At 43.4% G+C, this 27,376-nt stretch overlaps 3 protein-coding genes across 3 annotated transcripts in view; 1 reads left to right on the top strand and 2 right to left on the bottom strand.

Annotated features, from left to right (window-relative positions):
* LOC112567528 overlaps positions 1-16,158 on the bottom strand; it is a 245,769-nt gene extending 229,611 nt beyond the window's left edge. Inside the window, exons 1-2 of the mRNA XM_025244223.1 lie at positions 15,929-16,158; positions 12,728-12,882 (exon numbers count right to left, since the gene is read on the bottom strand). Of these exons, the coding sequence (XP_025100008.1) occupies positions 12,728-12,730 (3 nt within the window). The 5' untranslated portion in view covers positions 12,731-12,882; positions 15,929-16,158. The remainder of the gene's footprint in view (positions 1-12,727; positions 12,883-15,928) is intronic.
* On the bottom strand, positions 4,067-8,338 carry LOC112569002 (ficolin-2-like). Its single transcript, XM_025246636.1, has 7 exons — positions 8,245-8,338; positions 7,352-7,601; positions 6,862-7,125; positions 6,525-6,646; positions 6,156-6,252; positions 5,454-5,618; positions 4,067-4,572 (listed from the first exon to the last, which is right to left on the bottom strand). The coding sequence occupies exons 2-7, from the start codon at positions 7,470-7,472 to the stop codon at positions 4,322-4,324; spliced, it is 1,020 nt and encodes a 339-aa protein (XP_025102421.1). The 5' UTR covers positions 7,473-7,601; positions 8,245-8,338; the 3' UTR covers positions 4,067-4,321.
* Positions 16,159-18,943: 2,785 nt separating the features above from the next.
* Positions 18,944-27,086, top strand: LOC112568969. The gene is made up of 7 exons (XM_025246567.1): positions 18,944-19,259; positions 21,438-21,520; positions 21,661-23,288; positions 23,745-23,897; positions 24,285-24,548; positions 26,342-26,463; positions 26,925-27,086. Exons 2-7 carry the CDS (start codon positions 21,447-21,449, stop codon positions 27,081-27,083), a joined length of 2,400 nt encoding a protein of 799 aa, XP_025102352.1. The 5' UTR covers positions 18,944-19,259; positions 21,438-21,446; the 3' UTR covers positions 27,084-27,086.
* Positions 27,087-27,376: the final 290 nt, after the last annotated feature.

Below are 27,376 nucleotides of genomic sequence, written 5' to 3'. Positions count from 1 at the left end.
AGGAGTCTCATTGTGCAGCCTCGTCACGTGGCGCGGACTGTAGTGTCGGCCTTTTCTACTCTTGTCGTCTGTTGTGTGGTGAACACAGGCAAAACACTTTTCCTTCTCTCCATCGTGTGTGCAGTGGCATGATGCTGATGTCTTCCCTTATCTTCCTTATATCAATTTAAATTAAAATTTCCTCTTTCCCTCTCTTTACTTTCATTTTTGTTTTTAGGCAGTGATGTCGCTCAGCTTTGTGATAATTCTACAACTGGTGGGGAAAGTGGTTAGTCAAACCAAGGGCAAGGGGGATAACTGTTTTCTTCAGTATTTCTGTTTAATCAGAAACGTGAATTGTAGCCCAGGAAAACGGGCACGTGAGCAAGAATTAACCTCTATACTTACTACCCACCTGGCCATAAAGGTAAAGGGGAACCACACGTACAATACTCACACGTCGATCACACACTTCACCACGTGACTCACGAGCCCCCAACCCTGCTGTTCCCCAAACACAAAACACAACTTGTGATGTAAGGTATAGAAGAAGATTTAAGAAACATACAAATATATACAATGTACAGACTCGTCTAGGGGGACACCCAGTGCTGTCCGTGCTATGTGTACTTCCACTATATGGAGATGAAGTTGTGTGTAAATGACGTAGTATGTAGATGACGTCATCTATAAATGACGCTATATGGAGATGAAGTTATGTGTAAATGACGTAGTATGTAGATGACGTTGCTCTGTATATTCCAGGCTGATCTCTACCATGCCTCGAGCGCCGGCTACAGCTGTGTGTAACGCTGTATAAAGATGGAGGCAGAAGGTGGCTGCAAAGTTTCTCCTACTAATACTAATATTAATGCAATCACGTGACTGCCACAGACACTGGTATTACTACCTACCCTTCATCGAGATTTTAGACAGTCATTAGTTTAACGCCCAATACTCTTTAAACTCAACTAAAGAATGATCCAGAGGCTGAGGATCACCGTGCGCTGGTGGCCTCATCACACTGGAATGGACACTGACACTGACAGCCAATTGTTATAATTATCATAAAACACTCTGATCGTCTTGACCAAGGACATCGGAGATGAAAGCTAGTGTAGATGAAGGTGAGGGCGGAGGACACTGACAGCCGCAGTCCCCCTTCTCTCTCTCTATCAACATGCTGTGCTGTGTGCTGGTCTACACACCAGTAGTCGTGACACTAAGGACACATCTCTGTCCATCATAGCGACATCTTTAGACGACAAACGACTGTCACATGACACAGACCCAGGGCCGCCAACAGGGGGCAGCACCGTCGCTAGATGACAGGTGAGGACATCGGTAAACTGTACAGGTGATGTACCCAGCGTTGTGTCTACCTTTAGGCGGACTAGACAGTCGCACAGGGCGCCTTCAGGTGGGTATGACCAATACACGTCCTGCTTTTCTTAAGATGAGTAATGTTACAAAAAATATAATTTTTATGGAATGACATTAGCAGGATACCTTTCATTATCTCGCGGGTTACCACCATGACGTTTTCTCACTACATGTATTATAGTAAAATCATGTTATTTATCAGAGCTTTTGCTGTGACCAGCTGTGAAATAGAGAGCGGGGGGTGGTGTGGGGTTTGGGGCTGCGAACGTGGATGGGTTGGGGCTGGTGAGGCAGACACGGAGTGGAGAGCAAAAGTGTCTTCTGTTTATTATCTTTTCTCAAAAGAAATATAATGTTAGGTATAATATCATTTTGAAATAATGAAATAAGCACGACACCGTTACTTTCCACGTTCGCTTCACTCGCCAGTTTCTCAGTTCTTCTTACAGTAAAAGCCAATTAGTTGAGAGCCACTTGAGGTGACCAGCTAACGAGCGGGAAAGAAGAGGGCGGAGGGTGGGGAGGAGGGAAGGTAGATGAGTGGGGGCGAGGCGGCGGTTTCAGATGGGGAAGGGGCTGGTCAATGCGGAACCCTAGGATGGATGGGGCCACATGAGAGCGTCACCTTCCTGTCTTCTAAGTCGAAAGAAGTTGCACATGCATATGAACTTTGAACCCTAGGGAACTTGGCTTATGTCACGTTCACGTTCTTAGTTAATAAGAGCATTGAAGCCTTTAACAAACAAATATCAAAGTTGAGTCAGTTGAGGCTTTACACTAACAACGTACAAGTCACATATACACTATGCACCACATACACTTTACTCTAGTCATATACACTATCCACTACCAACATACACTAAACACTACCCACATACACTCTGGTTGACGATGTGGGTGTGTGTGTGGTTGTCAGTACCAGAGTCTGTCCTCTCTCAGCGCCTGTGCTGCTCTCTATGTCCTCATATCAAAGTAATGAGTGCGACTGTCACACAGGCTGCATGATGTCTGTCAGTTCACTGAGGTGTGTGAGCACCACACAGACCTACAGACAAGTGACCCTGTGTTGTCCTGTGTGTTTTCACGTGGACTGGTACAGACATTGAGTCATACACAAGCTCGCGAGCAGCACGCGGACACACACACACAGACACACACACAGACGTATACACACACACACAGACACACAAGCGCGCGATGTGCACGCGGGGCGAAGTGTCGTCGCGCGGCGTTTTCAGCGTCGCTAAACTTGAACATCTCACATCGCTCTTGACGAAAAGTTGACATACGCTGTATTGTTTGCGTATTGCAGCGGTTCTCAACCCCCTTAGCAAGCAATGTAAGCTAATTTCACTAATGCGGATATAAGAAACTTTTAAAAAATGACCACCTTCGCGCCCCTCTTGTAACCCACAGGTTGAGAACCGCTGGCGTATTGTGACTAGTGTTTGTGCCGGTGGTTGGTCAGCTGATGCTTTGCCTCTACCTCTGAGTACAGCGGTCGTCTAGTGTTTGGAGGGCTGGGGGTAGCATGGCCTGTTCTCGGTTTGTTTGGTGATTGTGCGGGTGTTGAGTGGGAGGAATGTGGTAGTCTGTGGAAGGGGGGGGATGTGTAGAGAGTTTGGTTACGACGATGGGGCCGGGAAGGGGGTTGGACCCTGTGGTTCCTGAGGAGTGGAGTCTGTGTTTTTCCCTGACATAGCCAGAGAGGGTGGGATCCTTGGGTGGTGATTTCATTTTTAGTCCGGACATGAGACTGTACACGTCACGTAACCGCAACTGTCGCTGTGAGTGGTCTTGGTTGTTGGCAGTGATGTGAATGGTGACGTAGAACACTGTAAATGTCACGTGGGTGTTAGCGCGACGTAGTACGTTGTTAGCGTGACGTAGTACACTCTTAGCGTGACGTAGTACACTGTTCGCGGTATTCATTTATTATTGACTCGCAATGATACGTGTACGTGTTATTTCTCTCATCACCATCAAGTACATGTTGGGTTGACAAGGAAGATGTCAGTGTCCAAAGTAAATATTAAATACTTACTCTTCATTTTAAACTACTTCCCCTCCACTGCATGTAAACATAGTTAACATAAATTAACATGGAATAAAACATACATGTGTCTTCCTTCAGTTTCAATGTTGAGTCCAATGTGTCCATTACACTAGAAATTACAGTTGTGTAAGTTCGTTACTCCTAAAGCGTTTCGTTTTTCCCAAGAAAACAATATTTTGAGACTGAAAACTGTGTATCCCACATTTCAGGTTTGTAGGCAAACTGTGTTTAACAGTATATAATAGTTACTTTGCAATAAATATGTTTCAATGTATTTAGTAAATTAATATTTGATGTTCAGTACTTAAAATACTGTCTTTAGTCAACAAGACCAGAACTGTAGGTTTCTTGAAATTTCTATAAATGTTTCCAAAATGTCTTTCTACATATGAGGCTTTTCAGGCACTTTAGTACACAGTCAGTGTTGCTAACTTGTCACACAAAGTACTTGTGGACTGTATAGATGTCACGATGCTACATATGACAGCTTCCAACATGGTCCAACATAAATAGTTACAGCTGTCACACATACCACGAGCTTCAAGTAGCAATATCTCCAAAATTGATAAAGACAGACACTCAGTTCCTGCTTTGTGATATTTATTTTTACTTCCGTGACAACATAAAACTAGTCGTTTCTTAAAAAATTAATTGTAGGTGTGTCGGTACCTATTAATAATCTACAATTTCGACCTGTTTATATTTGAAACAGCTGCGTTTATCAAATGAAAGTCAAATCTGAGAGAAATAGTACAACAGGTGTATATTAAAATCACTAAGGAGTATCACGAAAGTAAAGAACTAGAGTCCAGTAGACTGCACTGAGGTGACATCACGAGTGTCACGTGTGGTGTACAGTAGACTGAGGGTGTAAGCAGTGAGAGTACAGGAGACAAGGTGGTGTTACAGTGGTTGTACTTTGATCTCGCTGAAGTTGAAGCTCCTATAGTCACCGTGGGCGTGGTACCAGACGATGCCGTCACCAACCAGCGCGCCGTCAGCCTTGTATCGGCCGTTGAGGTTAGACACGTGACACCCGCTCGAGAACCACCAGGCGCCGTGATATTTAGCGGCACAGTTGACAGTAGAGCGCTTGTCGCTGTCTCGGTCATAGGTTGAAAAACTCTGGCTGTTGTGAAACTCTAAGCTGTCCCCTGTAAACGCACACACTCAATTATCTTTAAACAGAAAACTGTGTATATGTTATCACTATGAAAGAAAAATTGCGGCCCAGTCCTTCACTTGGTTGATTAGGAACAAGAAGAAGAATGACACAAAATGTATGAACAATATTTTCTAATTGAACCTATTTTCTTCTATAGTTTATCATAACAGATAAGAAACCACGGATGGCTTTTGTTCAATTTCAGACAGTGGTATTCATCAGGTTCCGATGAAGAAGAAATTCATGCCAGCACTACTGCAAGGAATAACTAAGCAATAATAACTATAGCAGAAACAAGTTAATATTTAAAGTGAACTTGCTTGCTTTATATTTGAAGGGATATATAAATGTTGAATAATAAAAATTAGTTTTTACATGTGTATACAGATAGAAACAGTGACCTGTTGTAGCAAGTTATACTCAATGTTTGTTAAAAAAAATTAGCATGCTGACTTGGAAATACATTCAAGGAGAATTTATAAATTATGTGACAATACTGTTTGCACGCATTTACAATACATTATTAAAGGGCTACCTTCTTATTGCCCCAAAAGCATTATTGCCATGTTTTCTTCTCCCTCTTTCCCTCAGAGGAAGCCTTTTCTGAGTGTCATCTTGCGAAACTCATTTCCTAGCAAAGGTCACAGCTTGTGTGAGGGGCCGGGTCACGTGGTGCATCTCCGGCAAGTCGAGGTTTGTGTTTTTCTTGTCTTACAGTGATGTCCGCCACACCCAATTGCTGTAAGTCTTCACGTGCTGCTCATCTTCCTGTCTGTGTCCTGCTCTAAGTTCCTGGAATACCGGGAGATACCCGACTAGTCAGACAGCTGCCTGCTACTAAGTTTATCTTACTGTCTAAATGTCACATACCCGCGCTACCCGAGTAGCCGGACACGGTCAGTGTGTAGTTTGTCTCAGGACCGTCCACCCTGAATGTCGAGTACTCAGCGTAGTGAAGATGTCCGTTCTTCTCTCCAAGGTCTACACGCAGTCGGGTGGGTCTCCCTTTGGTCAGGGTGTGAAGCCTTGATAAACCTGAGACAAGACATGGCAATTATGGCACGTGATCTTAATTTTATCTGTTTCTGCCTTACGAGTGTTTAAGATCCCTGGAAGTTTATTTGGGTAAAACCTCTATCCGGGTAGTTTAGGGGAAAATACTTGATGCGATTTATAACTTTTTGCATTAAGAGACAGGGAGAGATGTGTGACATCACGCAGTCCATGAATTCTTAGGCACATTACAGAGTAGACACGAGTAGCTGGTAAAATAAATATTGTGTTGAGAGATTGTGTTAGTATGATACAGTGTTGTATTTATACATCAAGTGACTTTATATAATATAAAGAGCAATATTTATAGATTTTAGATGTAGACACATTTAACTGCAGAAAAAGTGAAACACACATCCCATAGAGTGACATCACACAAACGTTACATGTTACACTAAACATCATACATAATGACACAACAACACAGTCACCGTGTTACACAACAAGAGCCACTGACTGTAGTTCAAACACCGAAATGTTAAATGTTGGATAGAAAGACAGACAGACTCAACAACCTACCCAGCCAGAACTCCCCTGTGACGTCACCAAAGCCGTCTTCATACTGAGTCCAGTTCCTGTAGAAGTCCACTGACCCGTCACGACGTCTCTGGAACACCTGACCGGGACAGACAAGTTCAAAGGTCATTCGCACAGTCACTGACAGGCCAAGTATCGTACAAAGTATTTATGGTTTGATGTTTATTTTGTAAACAAATCGTTACTCGCACTTCAACAGTTGAACTTGGTGAAAGGAAACACTCGCCCTCATCCTAACGGCTACGATGCCAGCGCCATGTGCTTCATTACCGACTCTCAGGTGAGTGCAAGCTGTTACCTGTCGGTGTTTGTGTCATGTTTGTCACACACTTATAACTGCAGACAACGTACCAGCCAACCTCCGCCACTGGAGTCCATGTCACACCACACTCTACTCGTCTCCTTCTTGTCTTTCAGTCGAATGAAGTGCGCACCAGACTTGGCTCCTGCTTTCTGCCATTCGCCGCACGACTCTGTTACCATGGCAACAAAGCATTTCACTCACAAGAAGGAAGTTTTACAGGAGATGACAGTCGTTACTTGTGAGTAGCTTACGACACTTTTACTATTTTAGGGATAAACATTCTCTGACATATTCTTTGCGATCTTTATAAATATGACAGGATTTTGAAGGATTTTTCCTGACAAAAGCACTCTTGTTGCAGTTCTAAACTGTTTTCCAACCTACCTGCAGCACGACACGTGACTTCCTGTTCAGAAGAAATGGCGCCCAGTGCACACAGACACCTGCCCGACGAACAGAGGCTGAATGGGTCAGGACAGTCCGTGTCTTGGGTACAAGACGAGTTGTCCCAGGCTGGACCCGGGTAGGAGGCGGCTGACTTCAGGCAAGTTCTCTGGTAGTGAGTCCACCCTGTACTAGTCAGAGGAAACCATCCTGACACAGCCTCACGTGACGTCACGTCATGAAGCACACAGCGCCCTCCTGTGTCTGAAACATGAAGCTATATTTAAAGTAGGAACAATATCTTTGTGCTAATCCAATCGAACACTTAACCCATATTTATAAACGAGAATCAGAGATGAAAAGAAACACAAGAGAAGACGTAGAGTGTTAAAGGACGAGGTAAGACATTTAAAGGGAGAACAAGTCACCAGGGACAAGTCTCTCGTACACACATCGCTATGTTCATAAACAAAAATATCATCATACGCACCTCTAAAGTCAAAGGTTAAGCAATGATCAGTACTGACACACAGGTTCTTGCAATTTTTCAGGTTTGTTCCATCTTGAATGGCGAGAATATGTCCTTTTATTCCGCTTTCAGAATACTCCATAAAGGTGTCTTTTAGGTCACGTGGTCTGCATGCTACAAGAGACCAATGTCATCGGTCAGTTACTGGCGGAGTGAACTGTCTTAGTGCATTCCCAACACCACCGCCTAGACGGTCGGTCGTACTGAATGTCTGGATTAAAGAATCGGTGAAATTAAGTTCCTTGCCTAGACAAGGTAATAGCTTAGATATTTGTTAAAGTAGCATTTCTAAATTAATCACGAGGTGCCCTATTTTCTAACAGTAAATATATTCTCTTGAAGTTATAGTAATATCTGATAGGTTAAGTTGTAAATTCCTTAGATTAAATAAATCACCGAGTTACAGGAACTCCGAGAGGGGACCCACTAAAGTGGACGAGGTTTACCCGAGAAGTCCCTAACAGCGGCAAGGCCCAAGAGCTCATTAAAGCAAATGCAGTCCTACTTTATGGTTCTAAAATCCAGAGGGTGGCAAACTCCATCAACAACACGCATCAGACCTTTACCAAACGAAGTCTACGCCATATTCTGGTAAAACTATGGCCTGAGGTCTGCAACAGCTGCGTGTGCAAACGAATAGGAAAAACCGTTACGAGTCAGGACATCAAAAATCTCAAATGGGGCTGTGTAGACACACCCTGCGAAAACCATTATTTCTTGTTGTTGCCTCTGAAACTATATTGTGGGTTTTATTCAACTTAAAATCATTGAACTGTTTAATGATTAGGTTAGCGTTATAAAAAGATTTTTTTTCCTAAAATCTGTCTTACCTATCCGAACCATTCAATACTTACTCTCAGAGCACGTGTAGTCACGTGTTGAGAAGAACAACCCAGGTCGACAGCGGCACCTGTTTAGAAAGCACTTGGACTTTTCCTGACGACACTCGTCGTCGATGACACAGGCGGCCTTGTACCAGTCGTTCAGCATGGAGGAGGGAGCGAGGCCTCTCGTCTGTCCACTTGTGATAATTCTTTTGACCAGCGGGGAGACGAAGTACACGCTGACACCTGTTCCCTGTGTCAAGGACAGAGGTGAGTCTGTGTGGCGCGTGCATTTAATTAAGGAACCTGAAGTGTCAGTCAAGGTGAAGGCCACACACTGGGTATCTTGAATACAAGATGGGTAGCAGTCCTGTACGGAGGTGACAGGAGGGACTTCAGACAGAGAACTAGAGTTGACAGGAGGGACGTCAGACAGAAAACTAGAGTTGACGGGAGGGACGTCAGACAGAAAACTAGAGTTGACAGGAGGGACTTCAGACAGAGAACTAGAGTTGACGGGAGGGACGTCAGACAGAGAACTAGAGTTGACAACAACCATGGTGTTGTGCAGCTTTACAAATGTCTCCAGTTTGTCAACTAACATGATCGTCTGCCATTGACGGTCGTTGACTGCCCTGTGGATGTCGCCAGCACTAAACACTTGACACTTGCTGCCTCTGTTGTCCCTCGTACACCCAGGACAAAAACTCACAGCCACGCAGCCTGCAAGTTGATAACATTCCTCAAGACACTGGTCAGCGGACTCGGCAGCTCCATATTTCGTGTTACCAATCAACTTTGTAGAAAGCAGTGTCCTACCGGTATCTCTACAGTCAACTAACAGGTCTTTGCTCTTTAAAGTCCGACAGTATTTGGTCTTGACAGCCATGATGTTCTTCTTGATCCTGTCATAGTCAATGCCATAACCCCCTGTAGGACTTGCGGCACCCATGAAGGTGTCTGAAAAGAGAACCTCCACAGAGGTCAAGTCATAGTCGATGACAGAGGGGTTATCTTTCGCTGCTGTCAACCACGTCGCGCTGTTACCGCCATCAGGTAGAGGAACACCGACAGCAAACGTTGTTGTCTCGTGATTTCGAAACTCTGCTATTGCTTTTTGCTGATCAGAGGTCAAGTCCTCATGGTGTCCAAAAAGCTCAGGAGCAGAATAGCTGGCAGCTGACGTCACGTGATCCTCTGTTAGAAGTCTGTAAACGTTATCGTCCATCTTGTAGATGACCGTTCTGGAAGCCCCCAAGCGGGCCCGTGACACGAAGTGTGTGCCGTAGGTGTCAATAAATTTAAGGTACATGTCCTCGTCATCAGTGTTGTTGAGTTTAATCATCCAGTCCACAAACGACGAATGAAAAGATGGCGGTTCCGTGAGCAGAAGTGTCAGGTCGTACAAACTGCAGACAGCTGTCGTAACGACTAAGACGTGTTTTCTCAGTTCCTCGGACAGTTTGTGAATGTGTTGGCTGGCCGAGAAGGGAGGCCCCCACTTATCAGCACCGAGTCGCGCGGTGCCAGTCAGCAGCGTGGTCAGGTCGTACGGCGTCTCCACCACCTTCGACGTAAACGACGTGTCACATGACACATCGTGGGACAGAAGCACGCCACGTGGCACGCTATAGCGAAAGTCTGGGGTCACGTGAAACTCACCAGAAAAGATGGGGAGAGTAAAGCCCGGGTCACGTCCTGAGGTCAGAGGGCATCCCTTGAGACTGTTGTAGCCGAACAGCGAGTAGTCCATGCCTTGTAACTGTAGCATGACTTGTGCTTTGGGGACACTGCAAGAAGAGTTCATCATGGACTGTCATCAGAGTGTCAGTGACAATGAGATAATAAGGTGTATGAGACTGTCTGTCTCACTAAATGTCTGTGGCTTCTTGTCAGTCTGACATCTTAAACATGTGGAAAGGAGATTTAAAAATTTAAAAGTATTTGTGTTTGTATGTCCTAGTCTGTGCTGTGTGTCTGTGTGAAAAGGAAGAGAATTGACAAACGTTGTTAAAGTAATGTAGCAGCTAATTTAAATCCGTTGTAATTTTCTTTTAGAAATTAACGCATTTCTTTGTTTTCTTAAAATTCAATAGTCCGCTGCAGTGATAAAATAAGCAATATACACCCGACTAGTAACTAGAAGGATATAAACAAACTATTTACAGTGATCAATAAAGGACGATTAGTTACTAGTATAGGAAAAAAACAAATTTTCTAATGAAAACACTATATAGAAATGTAAACATAACATGTAAAAAATTTGATAATTTAATTTTATTAGCCTTCTGGTTACAATTTTTTTTTTGATTGACACAATGTCTGCTATTTAGACACTGTAGAAACATAATACCCTTTCGTAACAATAGTCTTTAAAATATTTACTCTAAAGATGACGTGTAACAGTATGTAGTGGATGTATCCAGACGCCCTCACCTACAAGTTCAATGTGCTGTACACAACATTCAGCTACACCAGTAACACATTATCAGCATGTCAGACAACATATTTGTGTTTACTATGACCACCCTTGACACACAGGACATACCTTCCATTGTTCACGGCTTCAAGACAAGAGGCCATAGAAAGAAGTATGAAGAGTATAATCATTGTTGTCAACATGTTTACCAGCTGTAAGGACAATGGTAAACAGAGGTTTGTTAAACATTTTCTACGATTTTATTTCTTCTGATTAAACACAGGCTCCAAGTCTTGTACACATAATGTACAATTTGTGTAGTGACTGAATTATACAAACTATTAATAATATAAAATTAAAGTTTAAATTCTTACAGCTGTTAGTAATGTCCCATTACTATGAGTAACATGAACAACAACGGTAACAAGAAAAATGCTATAAAAACTAGCGAAAAGAAAAACACAAGAAGGAGGAATAAGGAGAAAAGAACACTTTGACAAACATATGTAGTTCATTTACCTACTTATCAGAGTGTTCAATGCACTTTACAAGATGAAGGCTCAAACACAATTTAAGACAGATTTTTGTGGGAAGGAGGTAGGAAATGTACTCAGGCAGTGAAGGAAGAAGACGTGACTGAGTTACGACATGTAAACCTCCTGAGTTGAGATTACAGAGTAGACCAGGGTAGTGGCCGTCCACACTGGATTCGGCGCGGTACTGACCCTTGTGGACTAACCTCGCCTAGACGAGGTCTGACATCTTTTTTCTGTTATTTGTCATTCGAATTGTGTTAGAACTCACACAGATTTCGAAGTTGTAAACACGAAGATATGAGATAAAGATGTGTGAATTGGAGGGTTTAGAATAGTAGTCAAGTGTAACCTCGACCTACAGGTTTTATTTGTACGGGCTGAAGGAACTGGAGCTCGTCTGGATTCTTGATTGCCTTCGGCACAACTCCCAGAAGCACGTGAGCAACAAGCACCGTTAGTCCCGTGACGTCAACATGAAGTACCCCCTCTGTGACCCCGGAAACATCTTCCCCGACCTCGCCAGTGTGTACGGCCGTCGTGTCGTCAGTCGATGAGATACTGCGAGCGACCAGAGAGTTCCTTACCCCACCCCGCACCCCACTTTGGGGATGGAGCAAGCGATTCAGTGCGATGTGTAGTTTGTGTTCTTTGTATTCGACTTGGGTCTACATGACAAGGGCGACAACCCTAACACAGACGTAGGACTGCGAGTATCGTCATAGATAACTATTACTTTGAACAGTGCCCCGGATGTAAACATTGCATTGCTACTAACAGGTATTATTGTCAAAGTCTTGAGCAGCTTAATAATGAAATAAACATAATGTGAACAGCCTCAGGCAATTGTTTGCTATGTGTTGAAAGGACAAACAACTGTCTGGTGCGAGTGTTGGATGAACCATCCGTGCTGTCACACACATGATGCACCCTGTGAAATCATTCTAGCACACTGTCTTTGATGTCATAAGAAGTACAGGTCATTACACTGACACTGAGACAAGTCAGAGCTCAGTCACCTGCCTGGCTGTTAGTCTCATTAACGGTCTGTTTCCACTACGGAACTTCTATGTATATCATCATATCCTGGGGTTAGACCTTCGTGACTCTTACAGACCTTTAGAGGGAACTTGTGAAATGTTCTGCTTCAGTGATTCGTTGATGATGGTATGTACTCACCCCTGTACTTTGCTACAAATCATTTAACTCTACTGATCTCATGTAGGTGTTGAGAGTTGTGTGACTTTGACAGTTGACATTAGCTCCCCTTTTCTCATGGGTTAAACCAGTGGTTCTCAACCTTTTACTTGTGACGCCACCCTTAGCCACACAATGTAAGCTAATTTCACTAATACTGGTGTAAAAAACTTTTACAAAATGACCACCTTCGCCCCCTCCCCTTTGTAAGCAAGTCACGCAACCCCCCACCCCCCACCCCAAGGTTTGAGAACCGCGGGGTTAAACAAACAGCAAACACACCTTAGGTTGTACACAGTAACAGCCATCTTATCTGCTAACTTAATTTCTTAACAGTTCTTAACATGTTCACCTGTCAACTTACCATATGTCGTAGGAGGCGCCACAGTCTCACACAGGTGATCGTCGGGACTCACTTTCTTAAATACCATTTGTACCGAGCCTTCAGCCAATGAGTCATTTACTGCACGTGATGGGCGAGCGCTGCAAACCGATCTGAGATCCATTTTATTTTTATTTCTGTAGACAATTAGAAATTAAAGATTTTTTCGCAGCAGCTAATCAAAACACATCTGTTGATTAAGTTCATTTTCTTGCAGTTAAAGATGGGGCATCAAATATTTTCCCTTTCGCATGACGATTAAGGACAAAGTCCACATCACAAATCGTACAATATTTGATGCAGCACATGAACAATTTATTCTTCTTTCTTTGACATATCGTCGTCCTTAAGAGGCAATGCTGATAGACATTGAGAAGATCGCAGATGAGTAAAGAGTATTTTAAGTATTTTAAGTATTCAAGACCAGGACAGGCGATATGAATGTTTTCCTTGGTGCTGTGTTGTGAATGGCTGACCAAACATGTTACAAGAGTGTGATATATTCACGGGAATACTTATGTGCGTTTTCTTTATTTGTGTAGTTTTCGTGCAAGACCCCGAAAGGGGCAGCAACCAAGGAAAGCTTCGCAAGAGACAGAGTTTATTATCGCTGTGTCTATCATCTGGACAATAAAACAAATTGTGGACGACGGTTGACCTACGTATGACGATCAGGTTTTGCTGACGGCAAAGAAAATGGACAAAGCTCATTTAGTCCTTGTCCAGTTTCTTCACTGCCAGAGAAACCTGATCGACATACGCATGTGAATTGTTGTCCGCACCTTGTTTTATTGTGCAGACGATAGACTTTATAATCGTGTTTGTGTCTCGTCTCGTTAACACTCATTTAGCCCTTGTCCATTGACTTCACTGCCAGCGACACCTGATGACCACACGTATGTGAACTGTCGACCTCACCTCGTGTTACGGTCAAGACGATATACACAGCATTAATAATTTAGTATTGATGCGCATGCGTAGACCATACCTTGACGATCGTTCCGTCTCAGACATTGAAGCACGTGACACAGGTAACCAACTAAAAGCGTACAGGTATCACCCGTCACGTGCTCTTCTGTGTCCTGTTTGTCCTACAATGAACCTTACATTCATGTTGCTCAATATTTCCAAACTTATTCTGATGACTCACTTAACACGCATTTGTTTAGCCATGATTTCAAGATTTAACAAATTTCTATATCCTCCCACGCAACCCCGGAGATCCCTAGTCAAGAGCTGGGTTGGTGCCCCTGTACTGTTTGTGTGTGTGTTCATATTGGTGATTAAAGAATGATTTTTGTGAAGTTTTTGTGCCGCGTGCTAGTGTGTATATCGCCATATAACAGACATGCTCTTTTAGCATAAAAGAAACATCGGTCAGGGTTAGCTGGCAGCCGCTGTCACGTGACCCTCTGTGTGTTGCCGGTAGACGTCCTCCTCCATCTTGTGCACGAGCGTGAAGGAGGCCCCAGAGCGGGCACGTGACACAAAGTGGGTGCCGTACGTGTCGATAAACTGTAGGTAGGCGTCCTCGTCATCAGTGTTATTCAGCCTCAGCACCCAGTCCACGAACATCGGATGAAGAGACAGAGGCTTCTGTAGCAAATGTGTCACGTGATGCACACTGCAGGTCGCCCTTGACACAACCAGGACATGTTTTCTAAGGTCCTTGGAGAATCGCCTGAAGTCTTGGCTGGTGGAGAAGGGAGGCCCCCACCCTCCATCATCACCCAGTGTCGCGGTGCCAGTCAGCAGCTTGGTCAGGTCGTACGGCGTCTCCACAGTCTTTGACGTGAACGACGTGACACATGACACATCCGGTGACAACAGCAGCTCCCGCGGCACGAGGACTTCACCGTCTGGGGTCACGTGACTAGAGCTGTGGTCGGCAGAAAAGATGGGGAGGGTGAAGCCGGGGTCACGACCTGACACCAGAGGGCATCCCTTCAAGCTGTTGTAGCCGTAAAGAAGAAAATCCGCGTTTAAGCCACCTTGCTTCTTGTGACGACACGAACCTTCTGGAAACAACGTGTCGGCGTGTGTGTCTTGTGCTGTTTGGAACAGAGTTTAGAGGTCAAAGTGGTTTTATCTGGTCGGCACTAGTTTTTAAAACTAACTACATCATCATATGTGAAGATTATTTAAGAGTATTTAGAGAATGCTGGGGCTGATGCACATACAATACACAGCAACACTCACATCACCAAGTCTATCGCGGTGTTATCATCACCTACCGACCCTGGCGAAGAGCTGTGTCTTCTGTCTGTCATCATCGAGTTTTTCAGTTCGCTCCTTGTTGTGGAAGACGTGAGATGAGCTGATAAATACAGACAAGTGGTCACGTGACTAACACACAGCAAGAACGAAATCACAGGTAGAAGTTTACTTTAGAATCACACACATTACTACTGATAACAATCTACATACAAAGTGTGGATGATGTATTCTCAGGCCGCCATCACTGTGAGAGATGCTATAGACTGTCCTGCTCTACTGGAGGGGTGAACATACTAACATACCTACACGACTATGTTTGAATGATGCTACCAGACCTACACTCAGCTCTGTGATACAATGAGCTGCTCAGTATCGTATGTAATACTGTCAGCTGTCTCACACACCTGCTTGTAAGACTCTCTGTCCGTTGGTCTGTACCGTGGATACCAACGACTGCTACCTCAAGCACTGGACACTGTGTTCACGAGTGTAAAACATCGCACACTTCACTAACCACTGTTCACAATTGTTCACTTGTCAAAGTCTGCGACATGAAACATACCTGCGTTCACTCTGTGCCAGACTTTGCGACCTCTGAGCACTTTGCTGCAATGTTTGTGACCCCAGAGCGAGACTAAAGGTCAAGATCAGCTTTAGAGCCTGCAAACATTAGCAACATCAGGATACATACAGGATTCCATCAGTGAACACTTGAAAGTAAAGGAGTTGTGCAGACACTTACAACAGTCAACTCATTAAGACAAAAAACTTTGTCTAAAGATATTTTGAGACGGGTTCTAATATTTTAAAAACTCATGATCGCATGTAAATGAATTAGGTATTTTGGGAATAAGACATGACAAATATCAATGAGAATATCCCAGAGCAATAATGGACACAGGGACACATGGTGTACAATACGAGCTGTTAATAATCCTGTAATGATAAAATAACAAACAACATTACCATCAACACCGGGTCGCCCATGGTAACGTCTGCTTGTTCTTCAGGAACACGAGGATTCCTCAGAAAAGCTACAGCTCAGTAGTCCGATGCTCGCTGTTTGTGATGGAAACTTCGAGGTACAAAGAAAGCCAAAGGAATAAGCGAGGATGGAAGATTCAACTCTATAAATACTCTCTCGTGGTTGTCAGGGTCATGTCGACCACTTCATTATGTCTACACGTAAACTGCGAGCGTGCACGATGTATGGCGGTCTACACTGATCATTATTTGTCAACAGAGTGTAAACATCAAGTACCAGCATGACAAGTGTTTATGACAAGCTACAAGTTGTGTAGAAGGAGATCAGTGAGCCCAACTCTCACCATGCCCTTATTTTAGGCGAGAAGTAAAATGTCTGTGCTTCTGTCCATCTAACGATGTTGTTTATATTTGGCTTAGAGTCTCTTAACCTGTGCACATCAACAACACAGATGTGAAATACTAGTTTTGACACACGTGGTCAGCCGTACGGTGCACGTGAACAGCCTCGTGAACAGCACTTGACGATAATTGCAAGTTTCCGGAAGTGTGAAGAGGCGAGCGTTACGGGGGACCACGTGACGTCACTCGTACAGACGCTATGGCGGCCCCTAATGATGTCACGTGATACGCCTTCACAACCAGTTGAACCCCCGCCCCTCGCGTGTTCTTTCTTTTCCGGCTCCCCTGTCTTTCTGTAGCTTTCTCTTTCTTCTCCTCTTTATCCTTTTTCTTTCTCACAATACATATACATGTATGTGTTTGTGTTTGTCGTCGTCGTCTGTGTGTGTCTGTGGTTTGTAAGTAATTAATTGTAATCAATTAATGCAAAATAAGTCTTCTTTTTGAATTACATGCCGCCAGCATGTAGCAAACCAACACACACACAGTACACACAGTACACACATAGAGTACATACAAAGTATATATATATATACACACACAGTATATACACATGTGATTTTATTTCATCTTTACCTTCCTTCAGATTCTTCAAATACCAAGGTATGTAGGGGTGAAACCTCAATCCGGGTGTTAATGAGATAATTATTTGATGCGATCTTTAACTTTTGTATCAAGGGTTTGAGGAGATTTGTAACATCCCTCGGTCCATCATTTCTCTGGCACATTACAGAAAAGACTGGTGTAGCTGGTGAAATGAATACTGTGTTGAGAGATTGTGTGTTTAGAGGGGAGCCACTCAGGCCATAATTAGTGAGTTGTAGACACAGGTAGACGTGTTGATTATCTCAGTACAAAGCTGTGAGTTCAATAGCCAGACACGGACATGATACTGAGTTGTGTTTGTAAGTGTGACCAGAGTGTATTCAAGGTGAGTAGTTGTGTTGCAAGTTGTTATTGCATCACGTGCTAGATGATAGATGTCAGCTGTGACGACAACAGCAGCAACAGACGGACGTTTACTGTGAAGCGTGTGGTCTACAGACTCGCCTGCACTTGAACACAATGCCAGTGACAAGGGATGTAAGTGGCTAGCAAGACAAGGGCCACTGTTGTGTAATAGGTCAAGACACTCAACACGGGTCACGGCGGCCCTTCATTAACTGAAACAAAGCACAAGCACTGAGCCAATACTTTTATCCTTCTTAACCGGAGAAACATGTCTGCGTTGTTTAGTGGACATGGATGGTGGACTGGATTGCTGGAGGTTGAACTGTCGATGGCGTACAGACATTGCTGTCAATAATACAAACATGCTTTCATTGCAGTCACACACTGTCGGCATCATACTTGCTACGACCGGTCACAATTACATTATTGTTGTCTCAGTTTTGCAGACACTACAAACACGGAGTCTTTCATCGCTTCCATGATGTTTACAAGAAGATTCCTAACTGCTTCTCTAACAGAATAAAACTGTTGAAGACGCCGCAAGCAGGTCCTTAACCTGTCTGTACTTGGTTGACCTCATGTCCTCCTTTACTTCTTATTGTCCTAAACATTGCCATATTATATCTGAATAATTTCCAGTTTGATTACATAAAGTAGCAGTCAAGACTTCAAGATGACTTTTTAGGGCAGTAAAATATTAAAAGTCAGGTCAAAGAAGTTGCACGTGTGTGTGTGTGCGCGTGAGTGTGTGTCACCAGTTATTTTATTCAGTGTGTAGCAGTCAGCGGTGTGAAGACGGGGTCACACACAGTATTTGAGTGATGTCTCGTCACACCTCCCGGTGCACTTTGTCCTCGTGTGATGATGTGATGCTGTCGGTGGTGCTGAGGTATGTTGACACCTCGTTCGCTGGCTGACCTCAGACACCTGTAACCGCTCATGTACGTGCGTTAGTATTAAAAGGCAAATTAAATATTGCAATCAGTTTCGCTATAAAGTGTCTAATTAATATTCATTTAAAGCAGAAAAATATTGTTGCACACTTTCATTTGTTACAGGAAGACTTCTACTGTGATAAACAAGTTATTTATTTGCTGGTAGCATAGGTAAAAAGTTGAATGACACTATATCATTATATATCATACCTGAATATTTTGTTCTACCAACACCTGCCACAGTCAGTAGGTGCACGAGATAAACTCTGAACCCACGACCTTTTAGCTGAAGCTGTAGAGGTGACAAGTTTTGACCAGTGTAACAATGGGAGCCCCTCCTTTGTAAGAATTTGTTTAAAATGTAAATAAATAACGACAGAAACAGCACGAGTACACAATGCAATGTCTGTAATAAAGGTTTCAGGTTAAGCTGTCAGTAAACTACACTAGTTTAATCCTATGTTTCTGTCCTCACCCATTGCATATTATGTGTATGTGGGTGCGTGCGTGCGTGTGTATTGTCCGTACCTTATATGGGCATTGCTGTACGTGTGTGTAAAGTATCATTTTTGTGTGTCTCTATGAATGTCTGCGTGTGTGTTTGTGAGATTGAATGGTATTTGAGAGACAGTGGTTTGTTTCCTGTATGTCAGTAGGTAGTGATGCTCAGTATATTTTGCACTACGGCGGTGACGTGGTGACTGTTGTTGACTTGTCGTCTGTTCACACGTTGCTCGCTCGCCGACCTCAGGGAGCTGTTGCCACGTGCACTTCATGTATTAGAGCCTGTGCTTGGTCCGTGTGTGTGTGTGTGAAGTGTGTGAGTGTGACAGGTGTGTGTGTGTGTGAAGGGTGTTCATGCGTGTGTTGTGCATGATGCTGTCGTGGTTGTTGTCTCCCTGTGTCCTGCGTTATCCCCCCTGCCAGATGTGAAGACTATAAAAGGTTCAAATCTCTCCTCCTTCCAGACACTGGCTTCGGCGGGACGTCCTGTCAGTGGCAGCGCTTGTACAGACCATCTGAAGGTAAGTAGTTGTAGTCACTGTCCTACTTACAGGATAATTATTTTACTCACTCTGTTTTTTTACCTAAATGTGAATTATTTTAATCACTACTTGAGGTATAGATAATTTATCTATAGCTCAAGTAGTGATTAAAATAATTCACACTCTTCCACTTATACACAACGAAATCAAGAATGCAATGGTATACACCAGTGATGCCCAACCTTTTTTGGCCTGCGGGCCATATCCATTTCCGACAGCCGTGTCGCGGGCCACTTCACCGCAAAAATACAAAAAAGAAAAAAAATAGAGCAGATACCATTTTTTATTAGAAACAACCTTACCATTAATTATGTAGTAATTAGTGGGATATTTGAAGTTGTTTTCCCGAAACCAACTTCTGAATGTCCGGCCTCATCGTAGAGACACCAAGTCGGAGCACTGAATCGCAATGTTCGTCCATCGAAAAAAAGATTGGGAAGCGCCCCTACGTGGGGATAAATACTTCTTCTTCCCTTTTTTCATTTTTTTTTCGGGTTTTTTTTTTTATTACTAACATGCTGATTTCCTGCACTGTGGGCAGAAGTTTCGCGGGCCGGATGGCACTGCGTCGCGGGCAGGATATGACCCGCGGGCCGTAGGTTGGGCATCCCTGGTATACACAAACGTAACTACTACGACCGCACGTCGGCAGGTCCCCAGCAGTTTGCAAAACTGCGCACTTACTTTACCAAGACTATTTAACATGTCCATGTCAGTAACTAGTAACTATCAGTCTCTCAGAACACTTTTCTACTCGCTAGAAAAGTCCGAGTGCTCATACAAAGGAAACAGCACACCAAAGTGCTAAAAGTCCGATTCAACAGTCTTTCTCTCTATGAGGGTGAACCGTAACTATGGGGGTATAAAACCTTTCCCTCTCTCTCTTCACTGGTGTGACTTAAGAAATAAAAACCTTACTGTACGTTCTGCCGACACCAGCATCAAATCTTCGGAGTCCTCGACACTCCACCCTGTGTCTTTCCTCCACTCACTGCACAGGTTTACAGCAGACAACAGCGACGGCCCTCCCCGCAGTTAGTGGGTTGTCGTCGTTGTCAGGTACGAGAGTGGAGCCCACTTGCTCAACACTCTCCAGTTGTGGTGGGATGCTGCCCGCCTATTGTCGTCGGCTCGGGTTGTTCATCTCTGGAACTTCTCGTCAGCTCGGCGATGTCCCAAACACAGCAGCAGCAGCAGCTCCGCAGTAAAAACAGCAACAGCCAGTCCGTGAAACACATACACTGACCCGAATCCTTGGCTTTAGATTCTTCACTCCTCACTCTCAGATTACAAAGCTTGAATCTTCAAATAACACTTGATGCACAAGGAACATGTTGGGTGCTCTACGCTAGAATTGTCTTTCGGTATCTGAGATCTCGGACTTAGTCCTTAATTTGCAAATATCAACGTCTGCTGCTATCGTCTGCTGAAGTGTCCTGTGTCTCTGGAGTAGCTTCCTTGACTCGGCAAGAAACTAATTCACTTATTACCGGTCCCTGTATCCACACGTACAGTCAGACCACTTTCACCCTGTCCCTTCTATCTCGTCTCCCGTCGTCTGCTTCTTCCAAAAATTTTGACTCTCCCCACAATCTAAAACTACGTCATAAAATGACGTCGGGTTCTGACGCAAAACACGACGCAGCAAAAACACTCATATGCTGACTGGTAAGGGCAATAATCTCTGACAAACAAAAGACAGGGGCAACAACCCCCCTGTTACTAACAATGGGTTATCTATCTCGTATGCGCCTTTCGATGAACCCCTCTCCGCTGGTTTGTTGACAAATATCAGACTGTGGTCGTAGGTGTGTTTTACATCTGTCTTTGTTTCTGTAGTAGTCTTTCTCTTGCAAAGCGATTTGAACCTTCTTGGCAGTAGTCAAAAGCTCCTACACAAATATACTTCTATTATTATTATTATTATTATTATTATTGGCATTATAGAATTTAAAATTGCCCTAAGATTTTAAAGTTTGAATTTGTAATATTATTTGTGTAATCATCATAACTACACAAGCTGTGTTAAAATGTTTAGTATACTTGGAGCGTGTGTTCAGTCAGGTGAAAAATATTAACTACCAAAAAAAACCACAAAACACGCAAGCAGCCTTCATTATGGGTAGACAATACATCCTTACTCTCTTGTCGCTACAGGTGGTCAACATGTGGACAACAATGATTTTACTCCTGATACTTCTCTCTGTGCTCTCTTGCCTTCATGCTCAGAACAGCGGCAGGTATGTTGTTCTTTGTTGTGATTTAAAAGTAATATTTCTATTGCTGATAGTCCATAACATACTTAGAATTGAAAAGGAGTGATTTTTGTGCGATCGCCCGCTTTCTACCATCATTATACTTACTATAAGTTTTCTTGCAGCGCCCCCTCACAACAAGTCCAGCTACAATCCAATGGCATGGACTACGCGCTGTTTGGCTACAACAGTCTCAAGGGATGCCCTTTGACACTAGGATATGATCCGGGCTTTACTTTTCCCATTTTTTCTGCCCAAAGTCAGGTGACGGGAGACAATGGCGGGCCACGTGGCGTGGTTCTGTCCCACGATGTGTCATGTGACACGTCGTTTACGTCGACGGTGGTGGAGACGCCGTACGACCTGACCACGCTGCTGACTGGCACCGCGCGACTCGGTGCTGATAAGTGGGGGCCTCCCTTCTCGGCCAGCCAACACTTTCTAAAGTTCTCCGAGGAACTGAAACAAAATGTCCTGGTCTTGTCAACAGCTGTGTGCAGTATCTATCACGTGAAGCTGCTACTCTGGCAACCGCCATCTTTTCATTCATCGTTCGTGGACTGGATCATTAAGCTCAACAACACTGATGACGAGGACGTGTACCTGAAGTTCCTTGACACCTACGGCACACACTTCGTGTCACGGGCCCGCTTTGGGGCCTCGATAACAGTCGTGCACAAAATGGAGGATAAGGTTTATCGGAACCTCACGGAGGGTCACGTGAGATCAGCTGCCAGCTCTGTGGCTGCTGCTCTATTTGGACAACCCCAGACCTTGACCTCTGATCAACAAAAGGCGGCAAACGAGTTTCAAAATGAAGTGGAGACAACAACGATTGTTGTAGGTGTTCCTCTACCTTATGCAGGTAACAGTCTGACTTGGTTGACAGCAGCGAAGGATCAACCCTCCGTCATCCACTATGACCTGACCTCTGTGGAGGTTCTCTTCTCAGACACCCTCATGGGTAACTCGAGTCTCATTGGCAGTTATGGTATTGACCACGTCAGGATCAGGAACAACATCCTGGCTGTCAAGACAAAGTACTGTTGGACTCTAAAGAGACAAGACCTGACAGGTGAGTTTGAAGGTAGTTCAGGTAAGATACTGCTTTCCACAAAGTTGATGGGTAAGTCGGCAGACAGAGCCGCTGAGTCCGCTGACCAGTGTGTTGAGGGATGCTATCAGCTTCCGGGCTGCGTGGCTGTGAGTTTTTGTCCTGAGTGTAGACAGACAAACCTCAGCAACACGTGTCACGTGTTCAGTGCTGGCGACATACAGAGAGCAGTGAGCGACCCCAGGTGGCACACCACCATGTTAGTTGACAAGCTGGAGACATTTGTCAAACTACAAAACACCACGGTGGTTGTCAACTCTAGTTCTCAGTCTAACATCTCTACTGTCACCTCCACAGAGGACTGCCTCCCATCTTGCAGTGAAGATGCCAAGTGCTTGGCCTTCACCTTGACTGACACTTCAGGTTCATTAATTAAATGCACGCGCCACACAGACTCACTTCTGTCTTTGACACAGAAAACAGGTGTCATCGTGTACTTCGTCTCACCACTGGTAAAAAAAATTGTCAGAACTGGACAGACGAGAGGCCTTGCTCCCTCCTCCATGCTGAACGACTGGTACAAGGCCGCCTGTGTCATCGACGACGAGTGTCGTCAGGAAAACTCCATGTGCTTTGTAAACAGGTGCCGCTGTCGACCTGGGTTCTTCTTCTCAACACGTGACTACACGTGCTCTGAGAGTGAGTATTAAGTGGTTTGGACAGTCTAGTGGATTAGAACTCTGTCTTTGAATAGCCTATTATTTTAGGTCCCTTATTTTAGGCCCATTTTAACAACGAAATATCGTGAATTTTTTCTTATTTTGTACGTAAGTTAGCGAGCACCACACAGTGAGGAGGGTTAGAGGTCAGAAATGTGCTCCCAACCAGAGGAACAGAGTTTCAATGTCAGATGTTCACCAACGCACAGGAAGGGAGGCTACATGTTCGAAGTTTAAGTCCAGTTTTGATGCTTCTTGTGTTTACCTTTTGACATTAAACACAGACAGTGATTTAGCATAATGTTTATACACGACAAAAAGCCTTCAGGTTAAGGAAAAATTTTGGACTATATTTGGACTATTTTTATACTTTTTCAAACTTTTTGAGGCAGTTGTGTATATATATATAATTACTAACTACAGTGATGTGTATCAGCTTGTAGTCCAGCTCACCTGCACAACACCTTCACGGAGTATCCTGACAGCGGAATAAGGGGACACAGTATCGTGACACGGGATGGAGTCAGTTTGCAGACCTGTACCAACCTGTGTGTCCAGACCAGAGTTTGTCTGTCCTTTGACTTCAGAGGTTTGTCTGACTTTGTACTGGTCATAGGCCTAACAAACTGACCATTGTGTCACGTGATGTGACTAGTTCACTCGCTTGATTTCTTTGTCCACTCCCAGCAACTTGAATTGTAGTTTGAGACTTACGTTTAGGGTTAGTTTAAGTGTAATCAATGTTTATATTAATACAGTTTTGGTTACATTTTCTGTCAGTTATTCATTAATTTACAATTTAATGATCAATGGTTAGTTCGCTTTGAATACTTGGAAACAAATTGTATATATAGATATAGAATCCTATATCATAAGGAGCACAATCGTCCAACACAACCCTGGATGCTGACTTCCTTTGTTTACTACAATCTACTGATATGGTGTAAGTACTGACTGTACTTCTCTTCACTGTTAGTCACAGGAGGGCGCTGTCTGCTTCATGAGGTCACCTCGCTCCAGGCTCAGTCAGAGTGGTTTCCTCAGACCAGTGGAGGCTGGACCCACTACCAGAGAAGCTGCCTGCAGTTTCTCACCTTATACCCTGGACCTCTGTGGTACAACACACCCTGCAACATCAACACGGTTTGCCCTGAACCTAACAGTCAGTGTGTGTCGGGTAGATGTGTGTGCAGGTCTCCCTTCATTTTATCCGGAACTGATGCCACGTGTCGAGTTCCTGGTAAGTTACATCATACTCACATTATTTGTTATACAAAAGTTTTCAGCTTTTATTTAAATATAATCATTGTCTGTGTTTTTCTAATAAATGTTCTGAGACTGTTGAGTAGCTTCAGTACCTCAGTGTTTGTCAGGAACGCTGTTTTTGTTTTTTTTTTAATCTCACACTTTCACTTCACGCACGCGTCCCCTTTCGTGTTCTTTCCTTCACTCACAAAACACTTAGATTTGTCGTATGCAACAAAAACTTTATAACAGTCAACATTAACTAAAGATATAGAAATGTCTGAGTCTTTCAGTTCGCTTCTAAATTATAAGATATACGTCAAATATCTTTCAATTCCAGAAATACTACAGCGCACAGGCTGCTCCAATAGTTCTCTTCATGTCACCAAGACGACATACACATGTTCCTTTCAATATTCTACGAACTGTCGTATGTTTCTGAATAATTCATTATAGTCTTACTTACATCTTACTTACATCCACAATTGCCACGTCTACGTAAAATCCTCTCTGCCCCTTGTCCAACAGTGGTGCAGTCTTGCCCACACTTGACTAATATCCACACTCACAAACGTTCAGCGGAAACCACATACACGTTCCGAGGCTTACTAATAATAGGTGCTGACTCAGCAGACACCTAACAGACGACTCAGAATATAGTTGCTGGAGTCAACACATGCCCCAAAGCTGGCACCACAAATATATTCCTGGGGATCAACACATGATCCAAGGCTGGTACCACACATACATCCGCAGGGATCGACACACACAATATCCGGAACGAACACCACACACACTTTACGTCCGCCTCTCTTCCCTGCTCACAGCCGTCTGCTCTCTTCCAAATATTTTTTCCTCTTGCGTCTCTCTCCATTTGCGTCATAAAATGACGTCGGGTTCTGACGCAAAACCACGACGCAACCAACACACTCTTATATGTAAGGTAAGGGCAAATAATCTTTAAGAAAACAAAAAACAGGGGCAACAACCTCCTGTTCCTAATAGACTGGTCCGTGACAGTGTTAGTGAGAACACTTGCTTGTATTATGAATATTCCTTTAGTTTTATATCCACTGACCAGATTATGTCATACATAGCTTGATGGAGAGAAAAGTTAGTAGAGCAAGCTTAGAGATCTCATCAACTGATTCAACTGAGTGATGGTGGTTTGGAGAATGGTATGACTAATGAACTTTCTCCCCCAAACTCAATCAGATGCAGGAAAACAGCCTAGAGATGTCTTGTCCTTTGTTACAGAGTCAGCTTTGCCTTTATACACCCCCACCGTGCTAAACTTCTGTACCTCTGTACTCTTCTGTACTCAGAGAGTTAGACTCATGTACCCTTTACTGAGCTAAACTGTTTGCAATGCTCATATAGACCTGCCTCAATGAGGACCCTGACCTGAACTAACCAATCACCACCGAGAACGTTTTGGAGGCACCAGTGTGCATGTCTAAATGTAATTCATTAACCGACTACCAGCCACCCTCTACAGTCTACACTGACATCACAAATACATTTATGTTGTCAAGAACTATCCTTGTAAAAAAGATGATATAACAAAGCAGCAAGTATTTACCAAAAATAGTCTTCTGTGTAACACCAAATAATGTTTAAAGTGCAGTGTTTACTGTAACAACATGTAACCCAGTCCCTGTAATGTCAGTTAAACAGTCAGGGTTGTACTGTAAGTGGTGTGTTTACTGTGATCTTAGTTTCCTGTAATGTGATGAGTAATAATGTTGATACAACTGATGCTTTAATGGACAAGCATTTGTTTGACAGAGTCATGTCGAGACTTGCAGTCAGTAGGAGGCAAGTCAGGTGTCTACTCCATTCAACTGCCAGAAACCAGAGAGAAACTGAGAGTCTGGTGTGACATGGACTCTGGTGATGGCGGCTGGCTGGTATGTTTCTTTATGATTGTGTAACATGTGCTTATCTTAGCTAGTGTGCTACACATATGATTACATTTAAGGTATAACGAATTGTGCCTAATCCTAAGACAGGGAGATATGTTTCAGAAATATTTAGAAAGGGTAATAAATGTCAATTCGGGCTTTAAAGGGATTGTAAAGGCTATTTTCAAAGTATTTATTGTAGCATGTTACTGGTCTTAACACAGTCAGTATCGTATAGCATTATAGTGTATAATGATCCTGAAACAATTGAGTGACTATAGCACTGGTCTTAACACAGTCAGTGAGTATCGTATAACATTTTTAGAAATGTGATCACGAGGCAGTCGCTTTATTTATATCAGATGTTCGATGAGACATGTTTAGCAGGCACGTGACCAAGTGAGTTCAAACATGGACAGACATAGTTCTCACGTTTCCAAGGTAACGACCTTGTCTGTCACGGTCAGGTGTTCCAGAGACGGCGTGACGGTTCTGTTGACTTCTACAGGAACTGGACGGAGTATGAAAACGGCTTTGGTGACGTCACCGGGGAGTTCTGGCTGGGCAAGATGTCTTTTAAATATTATCTCTGTCTTCCTGGCTTTCCTCCTGGAATGAAAATATAAAACGTCTGTGGGATTATAAAGCAATGAAAGACTTTCCGTTCTTTGTTGTTTAAGAAAAATCCCACATGTTGCAGTTTGTTTAAATATCTGTGCTGCCTCGGATAATAATAATAATAATAATAATAATAATAATAATAATAATAATAATAATAATAATAATAATAATAATAATAATAATAATAATAATAATAATAATAATAATAAATGAGGAGGAAATAAAGAAAAAAAAAGAAACGGAGGAAAGAAAACAAACAAAAGAATGCGACGAAGAAGGAAGCGACAGACACTAGTGT

The sequence above is a fragment of the Pomacea canaliculata genome, linkage group LG7, assembly GCF_003073045.1.
Source record: "Pomacea canaliculata isolate SZHN2017 linkage group LG7, ASM307304v1, whole genome shotgun sequence".
Lineage (NCBI taxonomy): Eukaryota > Metazoa > Mollusca > Gastropoda > Architaenioglossa > Ampullariidae > Pomacea > Pomacea canaliculata.
The sequence above is the reverse complement of the archived record's forward strand: the minus strand, read 5'-3'. Positions and strand labels throughout refer to the sequence as shown.